General features: G+C 45.7%; 1 protein-coding gene across 3 annotated transcripts in view; it reads left to right on the top strand.

Moving 5' to 3' along the window:
* LOC115149541 (MOB kinase activator 3B) overlaps positions 1-25402 on the top strand; it is a 132172-nt gene that overhangs the window by 21412 nt on the left and 85358 nt on the right. Inside the window, exons 1-2 of one of the 3 annotated variants that reach the window (XM_029692489.1) lie at positions 8070-8329; positions 12306-13003. In XM_029692489.1, the coding sequence (XP_029548349.1) occupies positions 8262-8329; positions 12306-13003 (766 nt within the window). In that variant the 5' untranslated portion in view covers positions 8070-8261. Of the gene's footprint in view, positions 1-8069; positions 8330-12305; positions 13004-25402 lie in introns of those variants that run through there. The other 2 variants (XM_029692488.1, XM_029692490.1) reach the window with 2 other exon arrangements.

The raw sequence follows: 25402 nt of genomic DNA, 5'->3' as shown, positions 1-25402 counted from the left end.
CTCTCTCTCTCTCTCTCTCTCTCTCTGTCTCTCTCTCTCTCTCTCTCTCTCTCTCTCTCTCTCCCTCTCTCTCTCTGTCTCTCCCTCTCTCTCTCGCTCTCTCTCTCTCTCTCTCTCTCTCTCTCTCTCTCTCTCTCTCTCTCTCTCTCTCTCTCTCTCTCTCTCTCTCTCTCTCTCTCTCTCTCTCTCTCTCTCTCTGTGTCTGTCTGTGTTCCACATCCACTCAGATTGATTCAACTCTTAGTTACCTCTTAGTTACCTTCTGCTTCAAGCTGTATTTAGCAACTGTCTGTGTGAGTTGTGTTTTACTACTACTACAGTACATCTGTATCTGGTATTTATGGAATATCCCTCCTGTTAGTTCTTTCACTGTTGATAGGCCATAGACCTGTCACCTACAACACACAGTTAGCTAAACACACTATTTCCAGACTGTTAATGCTGTACTGTGCAGGGGAAACTCTGTATGTTGGAATATCAGTTTATTTAAGGACAGAAATCCACGTTAAACCCATAACAACATCTCTACCGTGGTCATAAACCCATAACAGCATCTCTACCGTGGTCATAAACCCATAACAGCATCTCTACCGTGGTCATAAACCCATAACAGCATCTCTACCATGGTCATAAACCCATAACAGCATCTCTACCGTGGTCATAAACCCATAACAGCATCTCTACCGTGGTTATAAACCCATAACAGCATCTCTACCGTGGTCATAAACCCATAACAGCATCTCTACCGTGGTCATAAACCCATAACAGCATCTCTACCGTGGTCATAAACCCATAACAGCATCTCTACCGTGGTTATAAACCCATAACAGCATCTCTACCGTGGTCATAAACCCATAACAGCATCTCTACCGTGGTCATAAACCCATAACAGCATCTCTACCATGGTCATAAACCCATAACAGCCTCTCTACCGTGGTCATAAACCCATAACAGCATCTCTACCGTGGTTATAAACCCATAACAGCATCTCTACCGTGGTCATAAACCCATAACAGCATCTCTACCGTGGTCATAAACCCATAACAGCATCTCTACCGTGGTCATAAACCCATAACAGCATCTCTACCGTGGTTATAAACCCATAACAGCATCTCTACCGTGGTCATAAACCCATAACAGCATCTCTACCGGTCATAAACCCATAACAGCATCTCTACCGGTCATAAACCCATAACAGCATCTCTACCGTGGTCATAAACCCATAACAGCATTTCTAACGGTCATAAACCCATAACAGCATCTCTACCGTGGTCATAAATCCATAACAGCATCTCTACCGGTCATTAATGATTGAACAGACTCTGGCTCCACAGAAATCAGTTTCCTTCCCCAGTTCAGCACACATTATTCTGTCTTAGCTGCACCTCGGAATTACAGTGTGTGTGTGTGTGTGTGTGTGTGTGTGTGTGTGTGTGTGTGTGTGTGTGTGTGTGTGTGTGTGTGTGTGTGTGTGTGTGTGTGTGTGTGTGTGTGTGAGAGAGTCAACTTTTACTGTCACGCAACAATTCCATCATGTGTCGTCATTGATCACGATCAGTAGCATTGATTAGCCAAATAATCAATCAGAATGATTGAACAATCTTGAATGTTAGGATTGACCTAGAGTTACCTTGGAAAGGCACATTGTTCTTTATTGATGTGATATGGTAACCAAGGTTACATCTGTAATGATCAGATGGCCTACACACTACACTCACAGAGAAACATCTGTCTGTCTGTCTGTCTGTCTGTCTGTCTGTCTGTCTGTCTGTCTGTCTGTCTGTCTGTCTGTCTGTCTGTCTGTCTGTCTGTCTGTCTGTCTGTCTGTCTGTCTGTCTGTCTGTCTGTCTGTCTGTCCTTAAAGTGAATCTATCAGCTTCTGGCTGGACAGGTGATGAGGTCATTCATCTACATTTCCAAAGCCATGACGGGGGCTTCTGAAATGTTGTCTTTCAAGTTGCTCAGGACTGGTGAAAGGTGAAGGAGGAAGAGTTTGCCATTACAATGGTGATGTTATCTTCAGATCATGCTTTGCTGTATCACATTTTTTTATTTCCTCTTAGAAAGATTAGCGAAGAACTCAGAGTACTCGTGAGAACAAGAAGCTCTTGATCTGTCAGTACTCATAGTACTCATGAGAACAAGAAGCTCTTGATCTGCCAGTACTCAGAGTACTCATGAGAACAAGAAGCTCTTGATCTGCCAGTACTCAGAGTACTCATGAGAACAAGAAGCTCTTGATCTGTCAGTACTCAGAGTACTCATGAGAAGAAGAAGCTCTTAATCTGTCAGTACTCATAGTACTCATGAGAACAAGAAGCTCTTGATCTGTCAGTACTCAGAGTACTCATGAGAACAAGAAGCTCTTAATCTGTCAGTACTCATAGTACTCATGAGAAGAAGAAGCTCTTAATCTGTCAGTACTCAGAGTACTCATGAGAACAAGAAGCTCTTAATCTGTCAGTACTCATAGTACTCATGAGAACAAGAAGCTCTTAATCTGTCAGTATTCAGAGTACTCATGAGAATGTGAGTGACCTGACTTTACACTTTACATTATATGACGTAATGTAAACGTGGAAACAATTGGTCTTTCTTTTTTATGCTATCCAGTTAAATGTAACTAAATGTAATCGAAAATGTAATCTAAGTAACTATTAACCAGTTAAATGTAACTAAATGTAATAGAAAATCTAATCTAAGTCATCCCCAAAAGTTATTATTTATCATGAGATGGCCATAAACAATAACTAGTAATGCTGCTTACTCAAAGAAAGATTAAAATCTCACCTTTCTGGTAATAATAGTGTAGTCACTTTTAAGGAGACAAGCTCCAGTACACAGTACACATATTTATATGATGTATTTTCTATTCAACAAAACTGTTTGAATAAGGCTTGAAATGATTGGTATGCTTTCTAAATATAGTTTATTCATCATTTATAAAAGGACTAACTATAAGATTTCACCTTCTTTATAACTTTTAAAATACATATTTGTGTGTTTAGTGTTAGAGGGAAAATCTGCATATTTTCTCAAAGTCTTTTTTGGTCAAAACTGTCACGTCCTGGCCAGTATAGGGTTAATTAGTATTGTAGTTTGGTCAGGATGTGACAGAGGGTATTTGTTTTATGTGGTTCGGGGTGGTGTGTTTTTGTTAAAGGGCATTTGGTTTAAGTATTCCGGGATTTTTGGGTACTGTTTGGTGTTCTGGTATTCTATGTCTAGTCTAGTATGTCTGTTTCTATGTCTGGTTAATTGGGGTTGGGACTCTCAGTTGAAGGCAGGTGTTGTCTATCTGCCTTTGATTGAGAGTCCCATATATGAGGGTGTGTTTGTGTTTGATGTTGTGGGTGATTGTTCTGTGTTCAGCCCTAGGCTTTGCCAGACTGTTTGTGGTTGTTAGCTCGTTCTCGTTTCGTTGTGTTATTTTTTGTACGTTGATAGTAAATAAAAGTCAAAATGAGCATACACGTACCTGCTGCATTTTGGTCCTCATTCACCGACGACAACCGTGACAAAAACGTCTCCCCTCCATCTCTGTGAATGTCTCAGATCTCTATCTTGGCTTCCTGAACTCGTTGGGGACTTGCTTTTCATCTCATATTAATCTTGTCCATCTATGACAGGGATGGGCAACTGGTTTAGGCCCTCGGGCCAATAAAACAAATATATATATATATATATACACTGCTCAAAAAAATAAAGGGAACACTTAAACAACACAATGTAACTCCAAGTCAATCACACTTCTGTGAAATCAAACTGTCCACTTAGGAAGCAACACTGATTGACAATACATTTCACATGCTGTTGTGCAAATGGAATAGACAACAGGTGGAAATTATAGGCAATTAGCATGACACCCCCAATAAAGGAGTGGTTCAGCAGGTGGTGACCACAGACCACTTCTCAGTTCCTATGCTTCCTGGCTGATGTTTAGGTCACTTTTGAATGCTGGTGGTAGCATGAGACGGAGTCTACAACCCACACAAGTGGCTCAGGTAGTGCAGCTCATCCAGGATGGCACATCAATGCGAGCTGTGGCAAGAAGGTTTGCTGTGTCTGTCAGCGTAGTGTCCAGAGCATGGAGGCGCTACCAGGACACAGGCCAGTACATCAGGCGAAGTGGAGGAGGCCGTAGGAGGGCAACAACCCAGCAGCAGGACCGCTACCTCCGCCTTTGTGCAAGGAGGAGCAGGAGGAGCACTGCCAGAGCCCTGCAAAATGACCTCCAGCAGGCCACAAATGTGCATGTGTCTGCTCAAACGGTCAGAAACAGACTCCATGAGGGTGGTATGAGGGCCCGACGTCCACAGGTGGGGGTTGTGCTTACAGCCCAACACCGTGCAGGACGTTTGGCATTTGCCAGAGAACACCAAGATTGGCAAATTCGCCACTGGCGCCCTGTGCTCTTCACAGATGAAAGCAGGTTCACACTGAGCACATGTGACAGACGTGACAGAGTCTGGAGACGCCGTGGAGAACGTTCTGCTGCCTGCAACATCCTCCAGCATGACCGGTTTGGCGGTGGGTCAGTCATGGTGTGGGGTGGCATTTCTTTGGGGGGCCGCACAGCCCTCCATGTGCTCGCCAGAGGGAGCCTGACTGCCATTAGGTACCGAGATGAGATCCTCAGACCCCTTGTTAGACCATATGCTGGTGCGGTTGGCCCTGGGTTTCTTCTAATGCAAGACAATGCTAGACCTCATGTGGCTGGAGTGTGTCAGCAGTTCCTGCAAGAGGAAGGCATTGATGCTATGGACTGGCCCGCCCGTTCCCCAGACCTGAATCCAATTGAGCACATCTGGGACATCATGTCTCGCTTCATCCACCAACGCCACGTTGCACCACAGACTGTCCAGGAGTTGGCGGATGCTTTAGTCCAGGTCTGGGAGGAGATCCCTCAGGAGACCATCCACCACCTCATCAGGAGCATGCCCAGGCGTTGTAGGGAGGTCATACAGGCACGTGGAGGCCACACACACTACTGAGCCTCATTTTGACTTGTTTTAAGGACATTACATCAAAGTTGGATCAGCCTGTAGTGTGGTTTTCCACTTTAATTTTGAGTGTGACTCCAAATCCAGACCTCCATGGGTTGATAAATTGGATTTTCATTGATTATTTTTGTGTGATTTTGTTGTCAGCACATTCAACTATGTAAAGAAAAAAGTATTTCATAAGATTATTTCTTTCATTCAGATCTAGGATGTGTTGTTTAAGTGTTCCCTTTATTTTTTTGAGCAGTGTATATTGAATCCTTTCCAATCCTTGAGTTCCTCCTAGCTGGTCTTGAGAACAACGCTGGGAGGGAGATGAGGTAAACCTCTGTCTGTCCTGACTGTTGTTACAACTTGTTATATCGTATGGGCCCTGGTCTAAAGTTGTAATAAGGTGCCATTTTATACTCAGAGCGAGTCACAAACAGTAGACCACACAGACAGTAGACCAGACAGACAGGACGGTACACCAGACAGACAGTAGACCAGACAGACAGTAGACCAGACAGACAGGACAGTACACCAGACAGACAGGACAGTAGACCAGACAGACAGGACAGTAGACCAGACAGACAGGACAGTAGACCAGACAGACAGGACAGTACACCAGACAGACCATAGACCACACAGACAGTAGACCAGACAGACAGTAGACCAGACAGACAGTAGACCAGACAGACAGGACAGTACACCAGACAGGACAGTAGACCAGACAGACAGGACAGTACACCAGACAGACAGGACAGTAGACCAGACAGACAGGACAGTACACCAGACAGACAGTAGACCAGACAGACAGGACAGTAGACCAGACAGACAGTAGACCAGACAGACAGTAGACCAGACAGACAGGTTGGTAGACCAGACAGACGGGACAGTAGACCAGACAGACAGGACAGTAGACCAGACAGACAGGACAGTAGACCAGACAGACAGGACACTAGACCAGACAGACAGTAGACCAGACAGACAGGACAGTAGACCAGACAGACAGTCGACCAGACAGACAGTAGACCAGACAGACAGTAGACCAGACAGACAGGTCAGTAGACCAGACAGACAGGACAGTAGACCACACAGACAATAGACCAGACAGACAGGACAGTAGACCAGACAGACAGTAGACCAGACAGACAGGACAGTAGACCAGACAGACAGGACAGTAGACCAGACAGACAGTAGACCAGACAGACAGGACAGTAGACCAGACAGACAGTCGACCAGACAGACAGTAGACCAGACAGACAGGAGACCAGACAGACAGGACAATAGACCAGACAGGACAGTAGACCAGACAGACAGGAGACCAGACAGACAGGACAGTAGACCAGACAGACAGGAGACCAGACAGACAGGACAATAGACCAGACAGGTCGGTAGACCAGACAGACAGTAGACCAGACAGACAGGACATTAGACCAGACAAACAGTAGACCAGACAGACAGTACACCAGACAGACAGTACACCAGACAGACCAGGCAGACAGTATACCAGACAGACAGTAGACCAGACAGTACACCAGACAGACCAGACAGACAGTACACAGACAGACCAGACAGACAGCACATCAGACAGACCAGACAGACAGTACACAGACAGACCAGACAGACAGTACACCAGACAGACAGTACACCAGACAGACCAGGCTGACAGTACACAGACAGACCAGGCAGACAGTATACCAGACAGACAGTAGACCAGACAGTACACCAGACAGACCAGACAGACAGTACACAGACAGACCAGACAGACAGTACATCAGACAGACCAGACAGACAGTACACAGACAGACCAGACAGACAGTACACCAGACAGACCAGACAGACAGTAGACCAGACAGACAGTACACCAGACAGACCAGGCAGACAGTATACAGACAGACGGTACACCAGACAGACAGTACACCAGACAGACCAGACAGACAGTACACCAGACAGACCAGACAGACGATACACCAGACAGACCAGACAGACAGTACACCAGACAGACCAGACAGACGGTACACCAGACAGACCAGACAGACAGTACACCAGACAGACAGTAGACCAGACAGACCAGACAGACAGTACACCAGACAGACCAGACAGACAGTACACAGACAGACCAGACAGACGATACACCAGACAGACCAGACAGACAGTAGACCAGACAGACAGTAGACCAGACAGACAGTACACCAGACAGACCAGGCAGACAGTATACAGACAGACGGTACACCAGACAGACAGTACACCAGACAGACCAGACAGACAGTACACCAGACAGACCAGACAGACGGTACACCAGACAGACCAGACAGACAGTACACCAGACAGACCAGACAGACGGTACACCAGACAGACCAGACAGACAGTACACCAGACAGACCAGACAGACAGTACACAGACAGACCAGACAGACGATACACCAGACAGACCAGACAGACAGTAGACCAGACAGACAGTAGACCAGACAGACAGTACACCAGACAGACCAGACAGACAGTACACAGACAGACCAGACAGACGATACACCAGACAGACCAGACAGACAGTACACCAGACAGACAGTACACCAGACAGACCAGACAGACAGAGATGCTCCAGCTAGATAAAGAGCTTGTGGGACCAAGCATACCAATTCATTATGAAGTAATTAGGGGACTGTAATCTTGTCCCTAATTGCTACAGTGACAATTGACTACTGTCAAGACAAGGGTAGTGAACCTATTGACCACTGACAAGACAAGAGGGAAGTAGTGAACCTATTGACCACTGACAAGACAAGAAGGAAGTAGTGAACCTATTGACAAGACAAGAAGGAAGTAGTGAACCTATTGACAAGACAAGAAGGAAGTAGTGAACCTATTGACCACTGACAAGACAAGAGGGAAGTAGTGAACCTATTGACCACTGACAAGACAAGAGGGAAGTAGTGAACCTATTGACAAGACAAGAAGGAAGTAGTGAACCTATTGACCACTGACAAGACAAGAGGGAAGTAGTGAACCTATTGACCACTGACAAGACAAGAAGGAAGTAGTGAATCTAACACTCAGACAGGTTCAGATCTGGTCAGGCAACATTTCTCCTGAAGAAGACAATAGGCCCCATTGATTGAGTTTCACATCATATCTTCCACTACAGACGTAGGGCTGAATACAGGCTGTATTCTTCACTGGGCAGTCGGGCACTCTGAATTTACAAATCATACATGAATATGATGCGAAAGTAGCAAGAAAGATCTCCTTAGCCAGGCATGTTGTTGTTTTGGATATTATGGAAAAGCATGGAACGTGCCAAGATTGCTGCTTCAACTGGATACTGAAAGCTTTTAAACCAAAATTGTATGTATTCTTATATTATTGTAATGCCTAACATGCTGGTGAACGATTATTCAGCTTGCCATATGGGGTACATTTCCTAGTGCACTACTTTTGACCAGAACCCTATGGGCCCTGGTCAAAAGTAGTGCACTACATAGGGAATAGGGTGCCATTTGGGATGAAGTCGTTCGCTCATAAGCAGGCTGTTACAGGGGTAGTATAATCCGCTTGGCGTGGATTTAAAGTACCATGGGATATGACATAACCTCAAATTAAATGGTGGGAATGATGTGACCTGTATTAGATTTTAGAATCAGATTCAACTCTTGGAATCTTTGTCAGGCTGTAATAAGTAAATCGATACAGTCCAAATCAAATCAAATGTTATTGGTCACATACACATATTTAGCAGATGTTATTGTGGGAGTAGCAAAATGCTTGTGTTTCTAGCTCCAACAGTGCAGTAATATCTAACTAAATGCTTGTGTTTCTAGCTCCAACAGTAGTATCTAACTAAATGCTTGTGTTTCTAGCTCCAACAGTGCAGTAATATCTAACTAAATGCTTGTGTTTCTAGCTCCAACAGTACAGTAATATCTAACTAAATGCTTGTGTTTCTAGCTCCAACAGTACAGTAATATCTAACTAAATGCTTGTGTTTCTAGCTCCAACAGTAATATCTAACTAAATGCTTGTGTTTCCAGCTCCAACAGTGCAGTAATATCTAACTAAATGCTTGTGTTTCTAGCTCCAACAGTGCAGTAGTATCTAACTAAATGCTTGTGTTCCTAGCTCCATCAGTACAGTAATATCTAACTAAATGCTTGTGTTCCCAGCTCCAACAGTACAGTAATATCTAACTAAATGCTTGTGTTTCTAGCTCCAACAGTGCAGTAATATCTAACTAAATGCTTGTGTTTCTAGCTCCAACAGTAATATCTAACTAAAAGATTGTGTTTCTAGCTCCAACAGTACAGTAATACCTAACTAAATGCTTGTGTTTCTAGCTCCAACAGTACAGTAATATCTAACTAAATGCTTGTGTTTCCAGCTCCAACAGTACAGTAGCATCTAACTAAATGCTTGTGTTTCTAGCTCCAACAGTGCAGTAATATCTAACTAAATGCTTGTGTTTCTAGCTCCAACAGTAATATCTAACTAAATGCTTGTGTTTCTAGCTCCAACAGTGCAGTAATATCTAACTAAATGCTTGTGTTTCTAGCTCCAACAGTAATATCTAACTAAATGCTTGTGTTCCTAGCTCCAACAGTGCAGTAATATCTAACTAAATGCTTGTGTTTCTAGCTCCAACAGTGCAGTAATATCTAACTAAATGCTTGTGTTTCTAGCTCCAACAGTGCAGTAGTATCTAACTAAATGCTTGTGTTTCTAGCTCCAACAGTGCAGTAATATCTAACTAAATGCTTGTGTTTCTAGCTCCAACAGTGCAGTAATATCTAACTAAATGCTTGTGTTTCTAGCTCCAACAGTAATATCTAACTAAATGCTTGTGTTTCTAGCTCCAACAGTAATATCTAACTAAATGCTTGTGTTTCTAGCTCCAACAGTACAGTTGTATCTAACAATTCACAACAATAAACACACATCTAAAAGTAAAATAATGGAATTAAAATATATACATATTAGGACGATTAATGTCAGAGTGGCGTTGACTAGAATACAGTAGATACATATGAGATGAGTAAAGCAGCATGTAAACATTACAGTGACCGGTGATTCCATGTCTATGTATACAGGGCAGCAACCTCTAAAAACAATAAGCGTTTTTTTACTGGAAGAAAGGAAGTCTTGGGACACCAATGAAATGTTGTCATTTTAGAGGCTATACAGAATGTTTGCCTTCCATTGAGCTAAAAGGGGTCCGTTTAAATAGACAGAAATATTGTCCATAAATATCCTCATTGGAAATAAAGAACCATCCATCTCCACACCCCTGAGCAAAATCATGTTTCTATGTTAGTATTCTGTTCTCTGGCTAATATTATATGACTTTGGATGTATTTAAACCCCCTAAATTCAAAAGGCACGTAGCATCACAGTAACAACCAGCTTTATCTCTCTCTCTCTCTGATCTAAACTCGTAATCCCACTGACTGCGGGGAAGAACGAGGAGTGCCCTTGCTAACTTGATACAAACACAAAGATACCTTATGATTTCGTGTTTAGACAGGATCGTTGTTAAATGTGTGTGTGGTTCCATTACTTTCATTTGAGTCATGACCCTGATAGCATCACTCTGGCGTTGTATCAGCGTGGGGAATGTGTAAAGCAGAGCTTGAAGCTAATCTCTGTCTCTGTCTCTGTCAGTGGACTAAACAGGTTTGAAGCTAATCTCTGTCTCTGTCTCTGTCAGTGGACTAAACAGGTTTGCGCCACGGAACAGAACTGCACTGTGTGCAGATGGTTAAACCGTTTATCGATTTCCACTGATCGATATCTGAGCTCAGATCTTGTCGCCACGTGTCCTAACTCTAACCCAGCAGCACAATGGGAGGCTCTGTGATGAAGAGAGGCTTTTCCAGCAAGGGACCCGTCAACACCTTGTTCAACACCCTGTCTGTCAACACCCTGTCTGTCAACACCTTGTTCAACCCCCTGTCTGTCAACACCCTGTCTGTCAACACCTTGTTCAACACCCTGTCTGTCAACACCCTGTCTGTCAACACCCTGTCTGTCAACACCTTGTTCAACACCCTGTCTGTCAACACCCTGTCTGTCAACACCTTGTTCAACACCCTGTCTGTCAACACCCTGTCTGTCAACACCCTGTCTGTCAACACCTTGTTCAACACCCTGTCTGTCAACACCCTGTCTGTCAACACCTTGTTCAACACCCTGTCTGTCAACACCCTGTCTGTCAACACCCTGTCTGTCAACACCTTGTTCAACACCCTGTCTGTCAACACCCTGTCTGTCAACACCCTGTCTGTCAACACCTTGTTCAACACCCTGTCTGTCAACACCTTGTTCAACACCCTGTCTGTCAACACCCTGTCTGTCAACACCTTGTTCAACACCCTGTCTGTCAACACCTTGTTCAACACCCTGTCTGTCAACACCCTGTCTGTCAACACCCTGTCTGTCAACACCTTGTTCAACACCCTGTCTGTCAACACCTTGTTCAACACCCTGTCTGTCAACACCCTGTCTGTCAACACTCTGTCTGTCAACACCTTGTTCAACACCCTGTCTGTCAACACCCTGTCAACACCCTGTCTGTCAATACCTTGTTCAACACCCTGTCTGTCAACACCCTGTCTGTCAACACCCTGTCTGTCAACACCCTGTCTGTCAACACCTTGTTCAACACCCTGTCTGTCAACACCCTGTCTGTCAACACCCTGTCTGTCAACACCTTGTTCAACACCCTGTCTGTCAACACCCTGTCTGTCAACACCCTGTCTGTCAACACCTTGTTCAACACCCTGTCTGTCAACACCCTGTCTGTCAACCCCCTGTCAACACCCTGTCTGTCAACACCTTGTTCAACACCTTGTTCAACACCTTGTTCAACACCCTGTCAACACCTTGTTCAACACCTTGTTCAACACCCTGTCTGTCAACACCTTGTTCAACACCCTGTCTGTCAACACCTTGTTCAACACCCTGTCTGTCAACACCCTGTCTGTCAATACCCTGTCTGTCAACACCTTGTTCAACACCCTGTCAATACCCTGTCTGTCAACACCCTGTCTGTCAACACCCTGTCTGTCAACACCTTGTCTGTCAACACCTTGTTCAACACCCTGTCTGTCAACACCCTGTCTGTCAACACCTTGTTCAACACCTTGTTCAACACCCTGTCTGTCAACACCTTGTTCAACACCTTATTCAACGCTCAATCATGATCTCGGTCATTTAAAGTTTTAAGCAAACCAACAATACAAGTGGGGATAAGAGCGTCTACTAAATGACTATAATGTCAGATGTTAATGTAATGTCTAATACATGTCTTCCTCTTCTTTGTTTCTCACAGAAAAAGATGTCCTGATGCGGCACTCCAAACAGTAAACGTTACCCTCCTGTGTCACTCTTCCTCATCTCAACCTGCCCCTGCTGCTGCACTTCCTCCTGTACTTCCTGCTCCTCCAGAAGCGACTACTGGTACCGTTGGTTCCTCCCTTGGGTCCCCAACCCTCACTCGGCCGGTTGACAAATCCCCGATTTTCCCCTCCTCTCTGCTACCCCGGTCCTCGTCCCTGAACCTCCTCTCCTCCCTCACCCCAGTCTCCTCCCTCACCCCCGTCCCTGCCAACATGTCCATCGCCCTGAAGCAGGTCTTCAACAAGGACAAGACCTTCCGACCCAAGCGTAAGTTTGAGCCGGGGACGCAGCGTTTCGAGCTGCATAAGAAGGCCCAGGTGTCGCTCAGCTCCGGGGTTGACCTGAGGGCGGCGGTAGCTCTGCCCCACGGGGAAGATCTGAACGACTGGGTGGCCATGCATGTAGTTGACTTCTTCAACAGGATAAACCTCATCTACGGGACGGTGTGCGAGTTCTGTACGGAGAAGAGTTGTCCGGTTATGTCCGGAGGTCCTAGGTATGAGTACCGATGGCAGGACGATCACAAGTATAAGAAACCAACGGCTCTACCGGCTCCCAAGTACATGAATCTCCTGATGGACTGGATCGAGGTCCAGATCAACAATGAGGATATCTTCCCCACCAGTATAGGTGAGTACTATGCTCATCTTCAAATAATATTTTTGCAGGAATCTCCTTGCGAATGATTTTGCTGAAGATTGTATCTCCGCCGGCCTGGGCAACCTGAGCTTTTGCTGTCTGATATATGTATATCAGACACACTCAAAAGACCCTAGTGTCACGTCCTGCCAGTATAAGGGGTTATTTGTTATTTGTTATTGTAGTTTGGTCAGGACGTGGCAGGGGGGTATTTGGTTTATGTGGTTCGGGGTGTGTGTCTATGTAGAGGGGTAGTTGATTTATGTGTTGCGGGGTTTTTTGGGTCACTGTTCTATGTTTATGTATTTCTATGTTCTATCTAGTTTAGTCTATTTCTATGTGTAGGTAATTGGGGTGTGGACTCTCAATTGGAGGCAGGTGTTTTCTAGTTGCCTCTGATTGAGAGTCCTATAAATAGGTATGTGTTTTGTGGTTGTAGTTTCTGGGAGGTTGTTCTTGTTTTGCTGTATGTTGCCTTCAAGACAGTTTTTTTTTTCCTCGTTCATCGTTTTTGTTGTTTTTTGTTTGTTAATAAGTGTTCACATTAAAAAGTTCATTATGAGCACTCAACCCGCTGCGCTTTGGTCCATTCCTCACGACGAACGTTACAGCCAGACTACGGTTTGCAACTGCACGTGGGGACAAAGATCGTACTTTTTGGAGAAATGTCCTCTGGTCTGATGAAACAAAAATAGAACTGTCAGGTACATGGTCTACACATACTGAGACAGAGAGGTGCTGTTTCACTGTCCAGACAGCATCAGATACATGGTCTACACATACTGAGACAGAGAGATGCTGTTTCACTGTCCAGACAGCATCAGATACATGGTCTACACACACTGAGACAGAGAGGTGCTGTTTCACTGTCCAGACAGCATCAGATACATGGTCTACACACACTGAGACAGAGAGGTGCTGTTTCACTGTCCAGACAGCATCAGATACATGGTCTACACATACTGAGACAGAGTGTCAGTCTGGTAACAGATTATGGGTGTCAGTCTAGTAACAGGTGACGGGTGTCAGTCTGGTAACAGATTATGGGTGTCAGTCTGGTAACAGGCGACGGGTGTCAGTCTGGTAACAAGTGACGGTGTCAGTCTAGTAACAAGCGACGGGTGTCAGTCTGGTAACAGATTATGGGTGTCAGTCTAGTAACAGGTGACGGGTGTCAGTCTGGTAACAGGCGACGGGTGTCAGTCTGGTAACAGATTATGGGTGTCAGTCTGGTAACAGGCGACGGGTGTCAGTCTGGTAACAAGTGACGGTGTCAGTCTAGTAACAAGCGACGGGTGTCAGTCTGGTAACAGATTATGGGTGTCAGTCTGGTAACAAGCGACGGGTGTCAGTCTAATAACAGGCGACGGGTGTCAGTCTTGTAACAGATTATGGGTGTCAGTCTGGTAACAGGTGATGGGTGTCAGTCTGGTACAGGTGACAGGTGTCAGTCTGGTAACAGATTATGGGTGTCAGTCTGGTAACAGGTGACGGGTGTCAGTCTAGTAACAGATTATGGGTGTCAGTCTGGTAACAGGTGACGGGTGTCAGTCTGGTAACAGGTGATGGGTGTCAGTCTGGTAACAGGTGACGGGTGTCAGTCTGGTAACAGGTGATGGGTGTCAGTTTGGTAACAGATTATGGGTGTCAGTCTGGTAACAGATTATGGGTGTCAGTCTAGTAACAGATTATGGGTGTCAGTCTAGTAACAGATTATGGTGTCAGTCTAGTAACAGGCGACGGGTGTCAGTCTAGTAACAGGTGACGGGTGTCAGTCTGGTAACAGATTATGGGTGTCAGTCTGGTAACAGGCGACGGGTGTCAGTCTGGTAACAGATTATGGGTGTCAGTCTGGTAACAAGTGATGGGTGTCAGTCTAGTAACAGGCGACGGGTGTCAGTCTGGTAACAGATTATGGGTGTCAGTCTGGTAACAGGTGACGGGTGTCAGTCTGGTAACAGATTATGGGTGTCAGTCTAGTAACAGGTGACGGGTGTCAGTCTAGTAACAGGTGACGGGTGTCAGTCTAGTAACAAGTGACGGGTGTCAGTCTGGTAACAGATTATGGGTGTCAGTCTGGTAACAGGCGATGGGTGTCAGTCTGGTAACAGATTATGGGTGTCAGTCTAGTAACAGGTGACGGGTGTCAGTCTAGTAACAGGCGACGGGTGTCAGTCTGGTAACAGATTATGGGTGTCAGTCTGGTAACAGGTGACGGGTGTCAGTCTAGTAACAGGTGACAGGTGTCAGTCTGGTAACAGATTATGGGTGTCAGTCTGGTAACAGGCGACAGGTGTCAGTCTGGTAACAGATTATGGGTGTCAGTCTGGTAACAGATTATGGGTGTCAGTCTGGTAACAAGTGACGGGTGTCAGTCTGGTAACAGGTGACGGGTGTCAGTCTGGTACAGGTGACGGGTGTCAGTCTGGTAACAGATTATGTGTGTCAGTCTGGTAACAGGTGACGGGTGCCAGAGTACAGTATCGTCCTCAGTTTAGCCTTTGAATAATGCAGATACATCCGATCTGCCAAAGCTCTAGTGAGCCGCCCAAACGGCACCTTATTCCATTTATAGTGCACTACTTTTAACCAGGGCCCATAGGGCTCTGGTCAGAAGAAGTGCACTATATAGGGAATAGGGTGCCGTTTGGAACAAGTCCCTAGCCTGTTCCCACCACGATTCCCTTTGTTCCATGGCCAGCAGCCTGTAGGCACACAAGTCACCGCATGGTGAGCGTCAGAGTTCTCTCCTCTCCCTATCTTTCTCCATCTTCATCCTCCCTCTCATTTATATTTTACTGTTATTTTACCAGGTAAGTTGACTGAAAACACATTCTCATTTACAGCAACGACCTGGGGAATAATTACAGGGGAGAGGAGGGGGATGAATGAGCCCATTGTAAACTGGGGATGATATGAGGGCCAGATTGGGAATTTAGCCAGGACACCGGAGTTAACACCCCTACTCTATGATGAGAACCATGGGATCTTTAATGACCTCAGAGAGCCAGGACACCCGTTTAACGTCCCATCCAAAAGACAGCACCCTACACAGGGCAATGTCCCCAATCACAGCCCTGGGGCATTGGGATATTTTATTAGACCAGAGGAAAGAGTGCCTCCTACTGGCCAACCAACACCACTTCCAGCAGCATCTGGTCTCCCATCCAGGGACTGACCAAGACCAACGCTGCTTAGCTTCAGAAGCAAGCCAGCAGTGGGATGCAGGGTGGTATGCAGCTGGCTCCCTCTCTCTCTATCCTCCCTCTCTCTCTCTCAATCCTCCCTATCTGTCTGTCCTCTCTCTCTGTCTATCTCTCTCTCTCTCTCTCTCTCTCTCTCTCTCTCTCTCTATTCTCTCTCTCTATCCTCTCTCTCTCTCTCTATCCTCTCTCTCTATCCTCTCTCTCTCCTCTCTCTCTCTCCTCTCTCTCTATCCTCCCTCTCTCTCTGTCCATCCTCCCTATCTGTCTGTCCTCCCTCTCTGTCTATCCTCTCAATCTATCTCTCTCTCTCTCTATCCTCTCTCTCTCTCTCTCTCTCTCTCTATCCTCTCTCTCTTTCTCTCTCTATCCTCTCTCTCCTCTCTCTCTCTATCCTCTCTCTATCCTCTCTCGATCTCTATCCTTTCTCTCTCTCTCTCTCTCTCTCTCTCTATTCTCTCTCTATCCTCTCTCTCTCCTCTCTCTCTCCTCTCTCTCTCTCTCTCTCTCTATTCTCTCTCTATCCTCTCTCTATCCTCTCTCTCTCCTCTCTCTCTCCTCTCTCTCTCCTCTCTCTCTCTCTCTCTCTCTCTCCTCTCTTTCTCTCTCTCTATCCTCTCTCTCTCTCTCTCTTTCTCTCTCTATCCTCTCTCTCTCTCCTCTCTCTCTCTATCCAATCTCTCTCTTTCTCTCTCTATCCTCTCTCTCCTCTCTCTCTCTATCCTCTCTCTATCCTCTCTCGATCTCTCTCTCTCCTCTCTCTCTCTCTCTCTCTCTCTATCCTCTCTTTCTCTCTCTCTATCCTCTCTCTCTCTTTCTCTCTCTATCCTCTCTCTCTCTCTCTCTCTCTATTCTCTCTTTCTCTCTCTCTATCCTCTCTCTCTCTTTCTCTCTCTATCCTCTCTCTCTCCTCTCTCTCTCTATCCTCTCTCTCTCTCTCGATCTCTATCCTCTCTCTCTCTCTCTCTCTCTATCCTCTCTCTATCCTCTCTCTCTATCCTCTCTCTCTCCTCTCTTTCTCTCTCTCACTCCTCCCTCTCTCTTTCTCATCCGTCTCTTTTTAGGTTCCACTGTGCCCTCAGCTAGACATCAATAATTCACCCTGGAGCGTGTTCAAACCTGTCACCACACACGTTTGTGTGTGTGTGTGTGTGTGTGTGTGTGTGTGGTGTGTGGTGTGTGTGTGTGTGTGTGTGTCCATGGGATGTGTTGTGTTGCAGTCCCATGCTTTATTAAACACTAACGAACAAGGGGAAAAGGTCCATCCAGTGCTTTCCAACCAACACACACACACTAAAATGTCTAAACAAAGTTTGAAAATAACCTTGTTTGTTTTAATAGGCTTTTTTTACTGTACTGTATCACCATGGTGTGAGTGAGCCAGCTGTAGCCTTGTTTTGAGCCAGGTGTAGCCTTGTTTTGAGCCAGGTGTAGCCTTGTTTTGAGCCAGGTGTAGCCTTGTTTTGAGCCAGGTGTAGGAGCCTTGTTTTGAGCCAGGTGAAGCCTTGTTTTGAGCCAGGTGTAGCCTTGTTTTGAGCCAGGTGTTGTAGCCTTGTTTTGAGCCAGGTGTTGTAGCCTTGTTTTGAGCCAGGTGTAGCCTTGTTTTGAGCTAGGTGTAGGAGCCTTGTTTTGAGCCAGGTGTAGCCTTGTTTTGAGCCAGGTGTGGGAGTCTTGTTTTGAGCCAGGTGTAGGAGCCTTGTTTTGAGCCAGGTATAGGAGCCTTGTTTTGAGCCAAGTGTAGCCTTGTTTTGAGTCAGGTGTTGCCTTGTTTTGAGCCAGGTATAGGAGCCTTGTTTTGAGCCAGGTATAGGAGCCTTGTTTTGAGCCAGGTATAGGAGCCTTGTTTTGAGCCAGGTGTGGGAGCCTTGTTTTGAGCCAGGTGTAGCCTTGTTTTGAGCCAGGTGTAGCCTTGTTTTGAGCCAGGTGTAGGAGCCTTGTTTTGAGCCAAGTGTAGCCTTGTTTTGAGTCAGGTGTTGCCTTGTTTTGAGCCAGGTATAGGAGCCTTGTTTTGAGCCAGGTATAGGAGCCTTGTTTTGAGCCAGGTATAGGAGCCTTGTTTTGAGCCAGGTGTAGCCAACAGTATACCGAAGTTGTGAAGTAACCAGAGCTTGAGCCAAGTCCTGTCAGTCCAACACCTTAGCCCCTAAGGACTCAGAACATATTGACGAGAACACTAGGTGTTGGGTTAACATAGCTACCATCTGGTTACTGTGATTGAGGAGAACACTAGGTGTTGGGTTAACATAGCTACCATCTGGTTACTGTGATTGAGGAGAACACTAGGTGTTGGGTTAACATAGCTACCATCTGGTTACTGTGATTGAGGAGAACACTAGGTGATGGGTTAACATAGTTACCATCTGGTTACTGTGATTGAGGAGAAGATCATGGCAACAACCCAGAGGGTTTAAACCATTAATATAGTCAGGGTTAGGGTAGTTAGGGTTAGGGTAGTCAGGGTTAGGGTAGTCAGGGTTAGGGTTAGGGTAGTCAGGGTAGTCAGGGTAGTCAGGGTAGTCAGGGTCAGGGTTAGAGTAGTTAGGGTTAGGGTAGTCAGGGTTAGGGTAGTCAGGGTTATGGTAGTCAGGGTTATGGTAGTCAGGGTTAGGGTAGTCAGGGTTAGGGTAGTCAGGGTAGTCAGGGTTAGGGTTATGGTAGTCAGGGTTAGGGTAGTCAGGGTTAGGGTAGTCAGGGTAGTCAGGGTTAGGGTTATGGTAGTCAGGGTTAGGGTTAGGGTAGTCAGGGTAGTCAGGGTTAGGGTTAGAGTAGTCAGGGTTAGGGTAGTCAGGGTAGTCAGGGTTAGGGTAGTCAGGGTAGTCAGGGTTAGGGTAGTCAGGGTAGTCAGGGTTAGGGTAGTCAGGGTTAGGGTAGTCAGGTTTGGGTTAGGATTACCCAGGGTCATGGAGCAGGTAGCTGACCTTTCACCTTTAAGGTGATGTTATGTCTTCAGAGACAGTGTCTCTCTGACTCGCTCTGTTCATCTCTGTGGTGTCAGAGATCAGGTTAGGGTTAAAGGTCACCCAGCGTCATGCTGTCTCTGAGGTGTCAGCTTCAGGTTAGGGTTAAAGGTCACCCAGCACCACGCTGTCTCTGTGGTGTCAGCTTCAGGTTAGGGTTAAAGGTCACCCAGCATCACGCTGTCTCTGTGACTGTCTTTGATGTGATAGATTGCTGATGACAGTGTTCTATATACCTAACGGTCTGTTGTAGACTGTACCGTGTGTTCAGGGAGTTTACTGTTTGATCCATACTCTTGAATACACTGATTCATGTTGTGTGATTTCAATCAAGAGATTTTGAATAGATTCAATATATAAATAATTAACATAGACTGGCTTCACATTTATCCTGATTAAAGTTAGCTTTACTAATTACATATATATATTCAGCTTCTCTGTTGTAGACATGAATGGTTGAATTTTTATGGATTCAACTTTAACCTAATACTTTTGTGCAATAATGGAGTAATCTTTTCCTGGATTGTGAAATCCCCGTATAATCCTGTTTCACCAGACCCGGGGGAGCGGAGTGACTGGGTTAGGGAGACTGAGCATGAGTCCAAATGGAACCCTATTCCCTATATAGTGCACTACTTTAGACCAGAGCCCTATGGAACCCTATTCCCTATATAGTGCACTACTTTAGACCAGAGCCCTATGGAACCCTATTCCCTATATAGTGCACTACTTTAGACCAGAGCCCTATGGAACCCTATTCCCTATATAGTGCACTACTTTAGACCAGAGCCCTATGGAACCCTATTCCCTATATAGTGCACTACTTTAGACCAGAGCCCTATGGAACCCTATTCCCTATATAGTGCACTACTTTAGACCAGAGCCCTATAGAACCCTATTCCCTATATAGTGCACTACTTTAGACCAGAGCCCTATGGAACCCTATTCCCTATATAGTGCACTACATTAGACCAGAGCCCTATGGAACCCTATTCCCTATATAGTGCACTACATTAGACCAGAGCCCTATGGAACCCTATTCCCTATCTAGTACACTTCTTATGACCAGAGATCCTATGGAACCCTATTCCCTATATATAGTGCACTAATTTAGACCAGAGATCCTATGAACCTACGACTTTGACATGAGTTGCACATAGTGAGGACTGAGCTCCATCAGTCTATAACTCAGATCATTCAGGCTCTGAGTGACATCATATCCTGTCAGTCATGCACGAGGCACACATTCAAATGATTGATGGTCCCTATAGGCAGGAAATGTTGATGGAAAAGTCACTGCTGGGATTCTCTGTGGGTCTGTATGATTGATTGCTTTTGATGGACTTTAAAACATCTATGTGTGTCAGTTAAGAGAAGAAGAAAAAAAATACATAAACTGTATATATACACAGTACATAGATGTTAAAGTGACAGGCATTTGACAATCAAGTTGAGGACTTTATTCCATTGTGGTCCCTGTTTTAAAGTAAGAGAGTTCCCAGTCAGGAAGAGTTTCGAACTGGACCTGAAACCTTTTTGCTTGTTGCTGGTGTCCGTAAAGAGGATTGTAAATGAGCTTTACTGAAACAAACACGTGTGTTTACTGCCCATAATGAATTATATTAATTCCATTATTAATTCAAACCCTCTTGATCAATCCTCTCTTAATCATATCTGACCTGGTTAACTGGCTACTGCAACACACATAATGCTAGCTGGGTTCATGTAGTGGGCGTACGTTCTGAACAAGAGCCATTCTCTCTCTAAAGACATGTTAAGGACTTCCTCTGTTACTGGAGAACAAGGGGACCTTCTCTCTCTCAAGACATGTTAAAGACTTCCTCTGTTACTGGAGAACAAGATGACCTTCTCTCTCTAAAGACATTTTCAAGACTTCCTCTGTTACTGGAGAACAAGGGGACCTACTCTCTCTAAAGACATGTTAAAGACTCACTACCGATTTCCAAACTGCCTCTGGAAGCAAAGTTAGCACAAGAACTGTTCATTGGGAGCTTCATGAAATGGGTTTCCATGGCCGAGCAGCCGCACACAAGCCTAAGATCACCATGCGCAATGCCAAGCGTCGGCTGGAGTGTTGTAAAGCTCGCCACCACTGGACTCTGGAGCAGTGGAAACGCGTTTTCTGGAGTGATGAATCAAGCTTCACCATTTGGCAGCATGACGGACGAATCTGGGTTTGGTGGATGCAGGAGAACACTACTTGCCCGGATGCATAGTGGCAACTGTAAAGTTTGGTGGAGGAGGAGTAATGGTCTGGGACTGTTTTTTCATGGTTCGGGCCCCTTAGTTCCAGTGAAGGGAAATCATAACGCTACAGCATTCAATGACATTCTAGACGAGTCTGTGCTTCCAACTTTGTGGCAACGGTTTGAGAAGGCCCTTTCCTGTTTCAGCATAAAAATATATATATAAAAAATATGTATTCAGACCCTTTACTAAGTACTTTGTTGAAGCACCTTTGGCAGTGATTACAGCCTCGAGTCTTCTTGGGTATGATGCTACAAGCTTGGCACACCTGTATTTGGGGAGATTCTCCCATTCTTCTCTGCAGGGCCTCTCAAGCTCTGTCAGGTTGGATGGGGAGCGTCACTGCACAGCTAATTTCAGGTCTATCCAGAGATGTTGAAGTCAGGGCTCTGGCTGGGCCACTCAAGCATATTCAGAGACTTGTCCTGAAGCCACTCCTGTGTTGTCTTGGTTGTGTGCTTAGGCTCCTTGGAAGGTGAACCTTCACCCCAATCTGATGTCCTGAGCAGGTTTTCATCAAGGATCTCTCGGTACTTTGCTCCATTCATCTTTCCCTCTATCCTGACTAGTCTCCCTGTCCCTGCTGCTGAAAAACATCCCCACCGCATGATGCTGCCACCACCATGCTTCACCGTAGGGATGGTGCCAGGTTTCCTCCAGATGTGACGCTTGGCATTCAGGCCAAAGAGTTCAACCTTGTTTCATCAGACCAGAGAATCTTGTTTCTCATGGCCTGAGAGTACTTTAGGTGCCTTTTGGTAAACTCCAAGCGGGCTGTCGTGTGCCTTTTACTGAGGAGTGGCTTCCGTCTGGCCACTCTACCATAAAGGCCTGATTGGTGGAGTGCTGCAGAGATGGTTGTTCTTCTGGAAGGTTCTCCCATCTCCACAGAGGAACTCTGGAGCTCTGTCAGAGTGACCATCGTTTACTTGGTCACCTCCCTGACCAAGGCCCTTCTCCCCTGATTGCTCAGTTTGTCCAGGCAGCCAGCTCTAGGAAGAGTCTTGGTGGTTCCAAACTTCTTCCATTTAAGAATGATGGAGGCCACTGTGTTCTTGAAAACCTTCAATGCTACAGACAATTGTTGGTACCCTTCCCCAGATTTGTGCCTCGACACAATCCGGTATTGGAGCTCTAAAGACAATTCCTTCGACCTCATGGCTTGTTTTCTGCTCTGACATGCACTGTCAACTGTGGGACCTTATATAGACAGGTGTGTGCCTTTCCAAATCATGTCCAATCAATTTAATTTACCACAGGTGGTCTCCAGTCAAGTAGTTGAAACATCTCAAGGATGATCAATGGAAACAGGATGCACCTGAGTTCAATTTCAAGTCTCATAGTAAAAGGTCTGAATATTTATGTAAATATGGTATTTCATTTTTTATTTTATTTTTTGTATATGTTAGCAATACTTTTTTAAATCCATTTTAGAATAAGGCTGTAAACATGAGCTATACATACTGAGAAAGAGGGGCGCTGTTTCGCTCACTCGGATCCTTTCTCCGGTGAGATTGATGAGTCTTGACGCTCTGTCGGACAGACGGACAGACGGAGAGAAGGACAGACAGACAGACGGACGGACGGACAGACAGACAGACAGACAGAAAGAGACACAGACGGACGGACGGACGGACGGACGGACGGACGGACGGACGGACGGACGGACGGACGGACGGACGGACGGACGGACAGACAGACAGACAGACAGACAGACAGACAGACAGACAGACAGAGACACAGACAGACAGAGACACAGACAGACAGACAGAAAGAGACACAGACAGACAGACAGACAGACAGACAGACAGACAGACAGACAGACAGACAGACAGACAGACAGACAGACAGACAGACAGACAGACAGACAGAGACACAGACAGACAGACAGACAGAAAGAGACACAGACAGACAGACAGACAGACAGACAGACAGACAGACAGACAGACAGACAGACAGACAGACAGACAGACAGACAGACAGAGAGACAGAGAGACGGGGAGACAGAGAGACGGAGACAGACAGACAGACAGACAGAGAGACGGAGACAGACAAGAAAAAGACACAGACAGACGGAGACAGACAGACAGAGACCAATGGAGATAGAATGGAAGACAGACAGACCAGGACCAGGTAGTCTGACAGTCAGGTTGTATTGTCCTGGTCTGTCCTGGTCTGTCCTGTAGTGTGATAGTCTGGTTGTATTGTCCTGGTCTGTCCTGGTCTGTTCTGTAGTCTGATAGTCTGGTTGTATTGTCCTGGTCTGTCCTGGTTGTATTGTCCTGGTCTGTCCTGGTTGTATTGTCCTGGTCTGTCCTGCAGTGTGATAGTCTGGTTATATTGTCCTGGTCTGTCCTGCAGTGTGATAGTCTGGTTGTATTGTCCTGGTCTGTCCTGGTTTTATTGTCCTGGTCTGTCCTGGTTGTATTGTCCTGGTCTGTCCTGGTTGTATTGTCCTGGTTTGTCCTGGTTGTGTTGTCCTGGTCTGTTCTGGTTGTGTTGTCCTGGTTGTATTGTCCTGGTCTGTCCTGGTTGTATTGTCCTGGTTTGTCCTGGTTGTGTTGTCCTGGTCTGTCCTGGTTGTGTTGTCCTGGTCTGTCCTGGTTGTGTTGTCCTGGTTGTATTGTCCTGGTCTGTCCTGGTTGTATTGTCCTGGTCTGTCCTGGTTGTGTTGTCCTGGTCTGTTCTGGTTGTGTTGTCCTGGTCTGTCCTGGTTGTGTTGTCCTGGTCTGTCATGGTTGTGTTGTCCTGGTCTGTCCTGGTTGTATTGTCCTGGTTGTATTGATGGAGTTGTCCCTGTATGCTGGAGACATTTCCAACTGTCCATCAATGAAGTTTATACATTTCAATTATATCGACAAGATGTGGCTACAGGCCGATCGGTTGGTTTGGCATGTTTTTGCCTTAGATCATGTGTTTGTTGCACAGTTGTTGGTCTCCATAGCGTCACAGTGTGGTTGTATTATTACCAGAGTGGGATACGGGTTGTGTGGCATGTCATTGAGAAAATGTTATCCATGTTGCCACTAACAGACTTTGTTTGTGTCCATTCTGCAGGGTAAACAGTTTGTGTCCATACTGCAGGGTAAACAGACTCTGTTTGTGTCCATACTGCAGGGTAAACAGTCTCTGTTTGTGTCCATACTGCAGGTTAAACAGACTCTGTTTGTGTCCATTCTGCAGGGTAAACAGACTCTGTTTGTGTCCATACTGCAGGGTAAACATACTCTGTTTGTGACCATACTGCAGGGTAAACAGTCTCTGTTTGTGTCCATACTGCAGGGTAAACAGTCTCTGTTTGTGTCCATACTGCAGGGTAAACAGACTCTTTTTGTGTCCATACTGCAGGGTAAACAGACTGTGTCCATACTGCAGGGTAAACAGTCTCTGTTTGTGTCCATACTGCAGGGTAAACAGACTCTGTTTGTGTCCATACTGCAGGGTAAACAGTCTCTGTTTGTGTCCATACTGCAGGGTAAACAGACTCTGTTTGTGTCCGTACTGCAGGGTAAACAAACTCTGTTTGTGTCCATACTGCAGGGTAAACAGTCTCTGTTTGTGTCCATACTGCAGGGTAAACAGACTCTGTTTGTGTCCATACTGCAGGGTAAACAAACTCTGTTTGTGTCCATACTGCAGGGTAAACACAGTCTCTGTTTGTGTCCATTCTGCAGGGTAAACAGACTGTTTGTGTCCATACTGCAGGGTCAACAGACTCTGTTTGTGTCCATACTGCAGGGTAAACAGACTGTGTCCATACTGCAGGGTAAACAGTCTCTGTTTGTGTCCATACTGCAGGGTAAACAGACTCTGTTTGTGTCCATACTGCGTGTTAAACAGACTCTGTTTGTGTCCATACTGCAGGGTAAACAGACTCTGTTTGTGTCCATACTGCAGGGTAAACAGTCTCTGTTTGTGTCCATACTGCAGGGTAAACAGACTCTGTTTGTGTCCATACTGCA

The sequence above is a fragment of the Salmo trutta genome, chromosome 15 (genome assembly GCF_901001165.1).
Source record: "Salmo trutta chromosome 15, fSalTru1.1, whole genome shotgun sequence".
NCBI lineage: Eukaryota > Metazoa > Chordata > Actinopteri > Salmoniformes > Salmonidae > Salmo > Salmo trutta.
The sequence above is the reverse complement of the archived record's forward strand: the minus strand, read 5'-3'. Positions and strand labels throughout refer to the sequence as shown.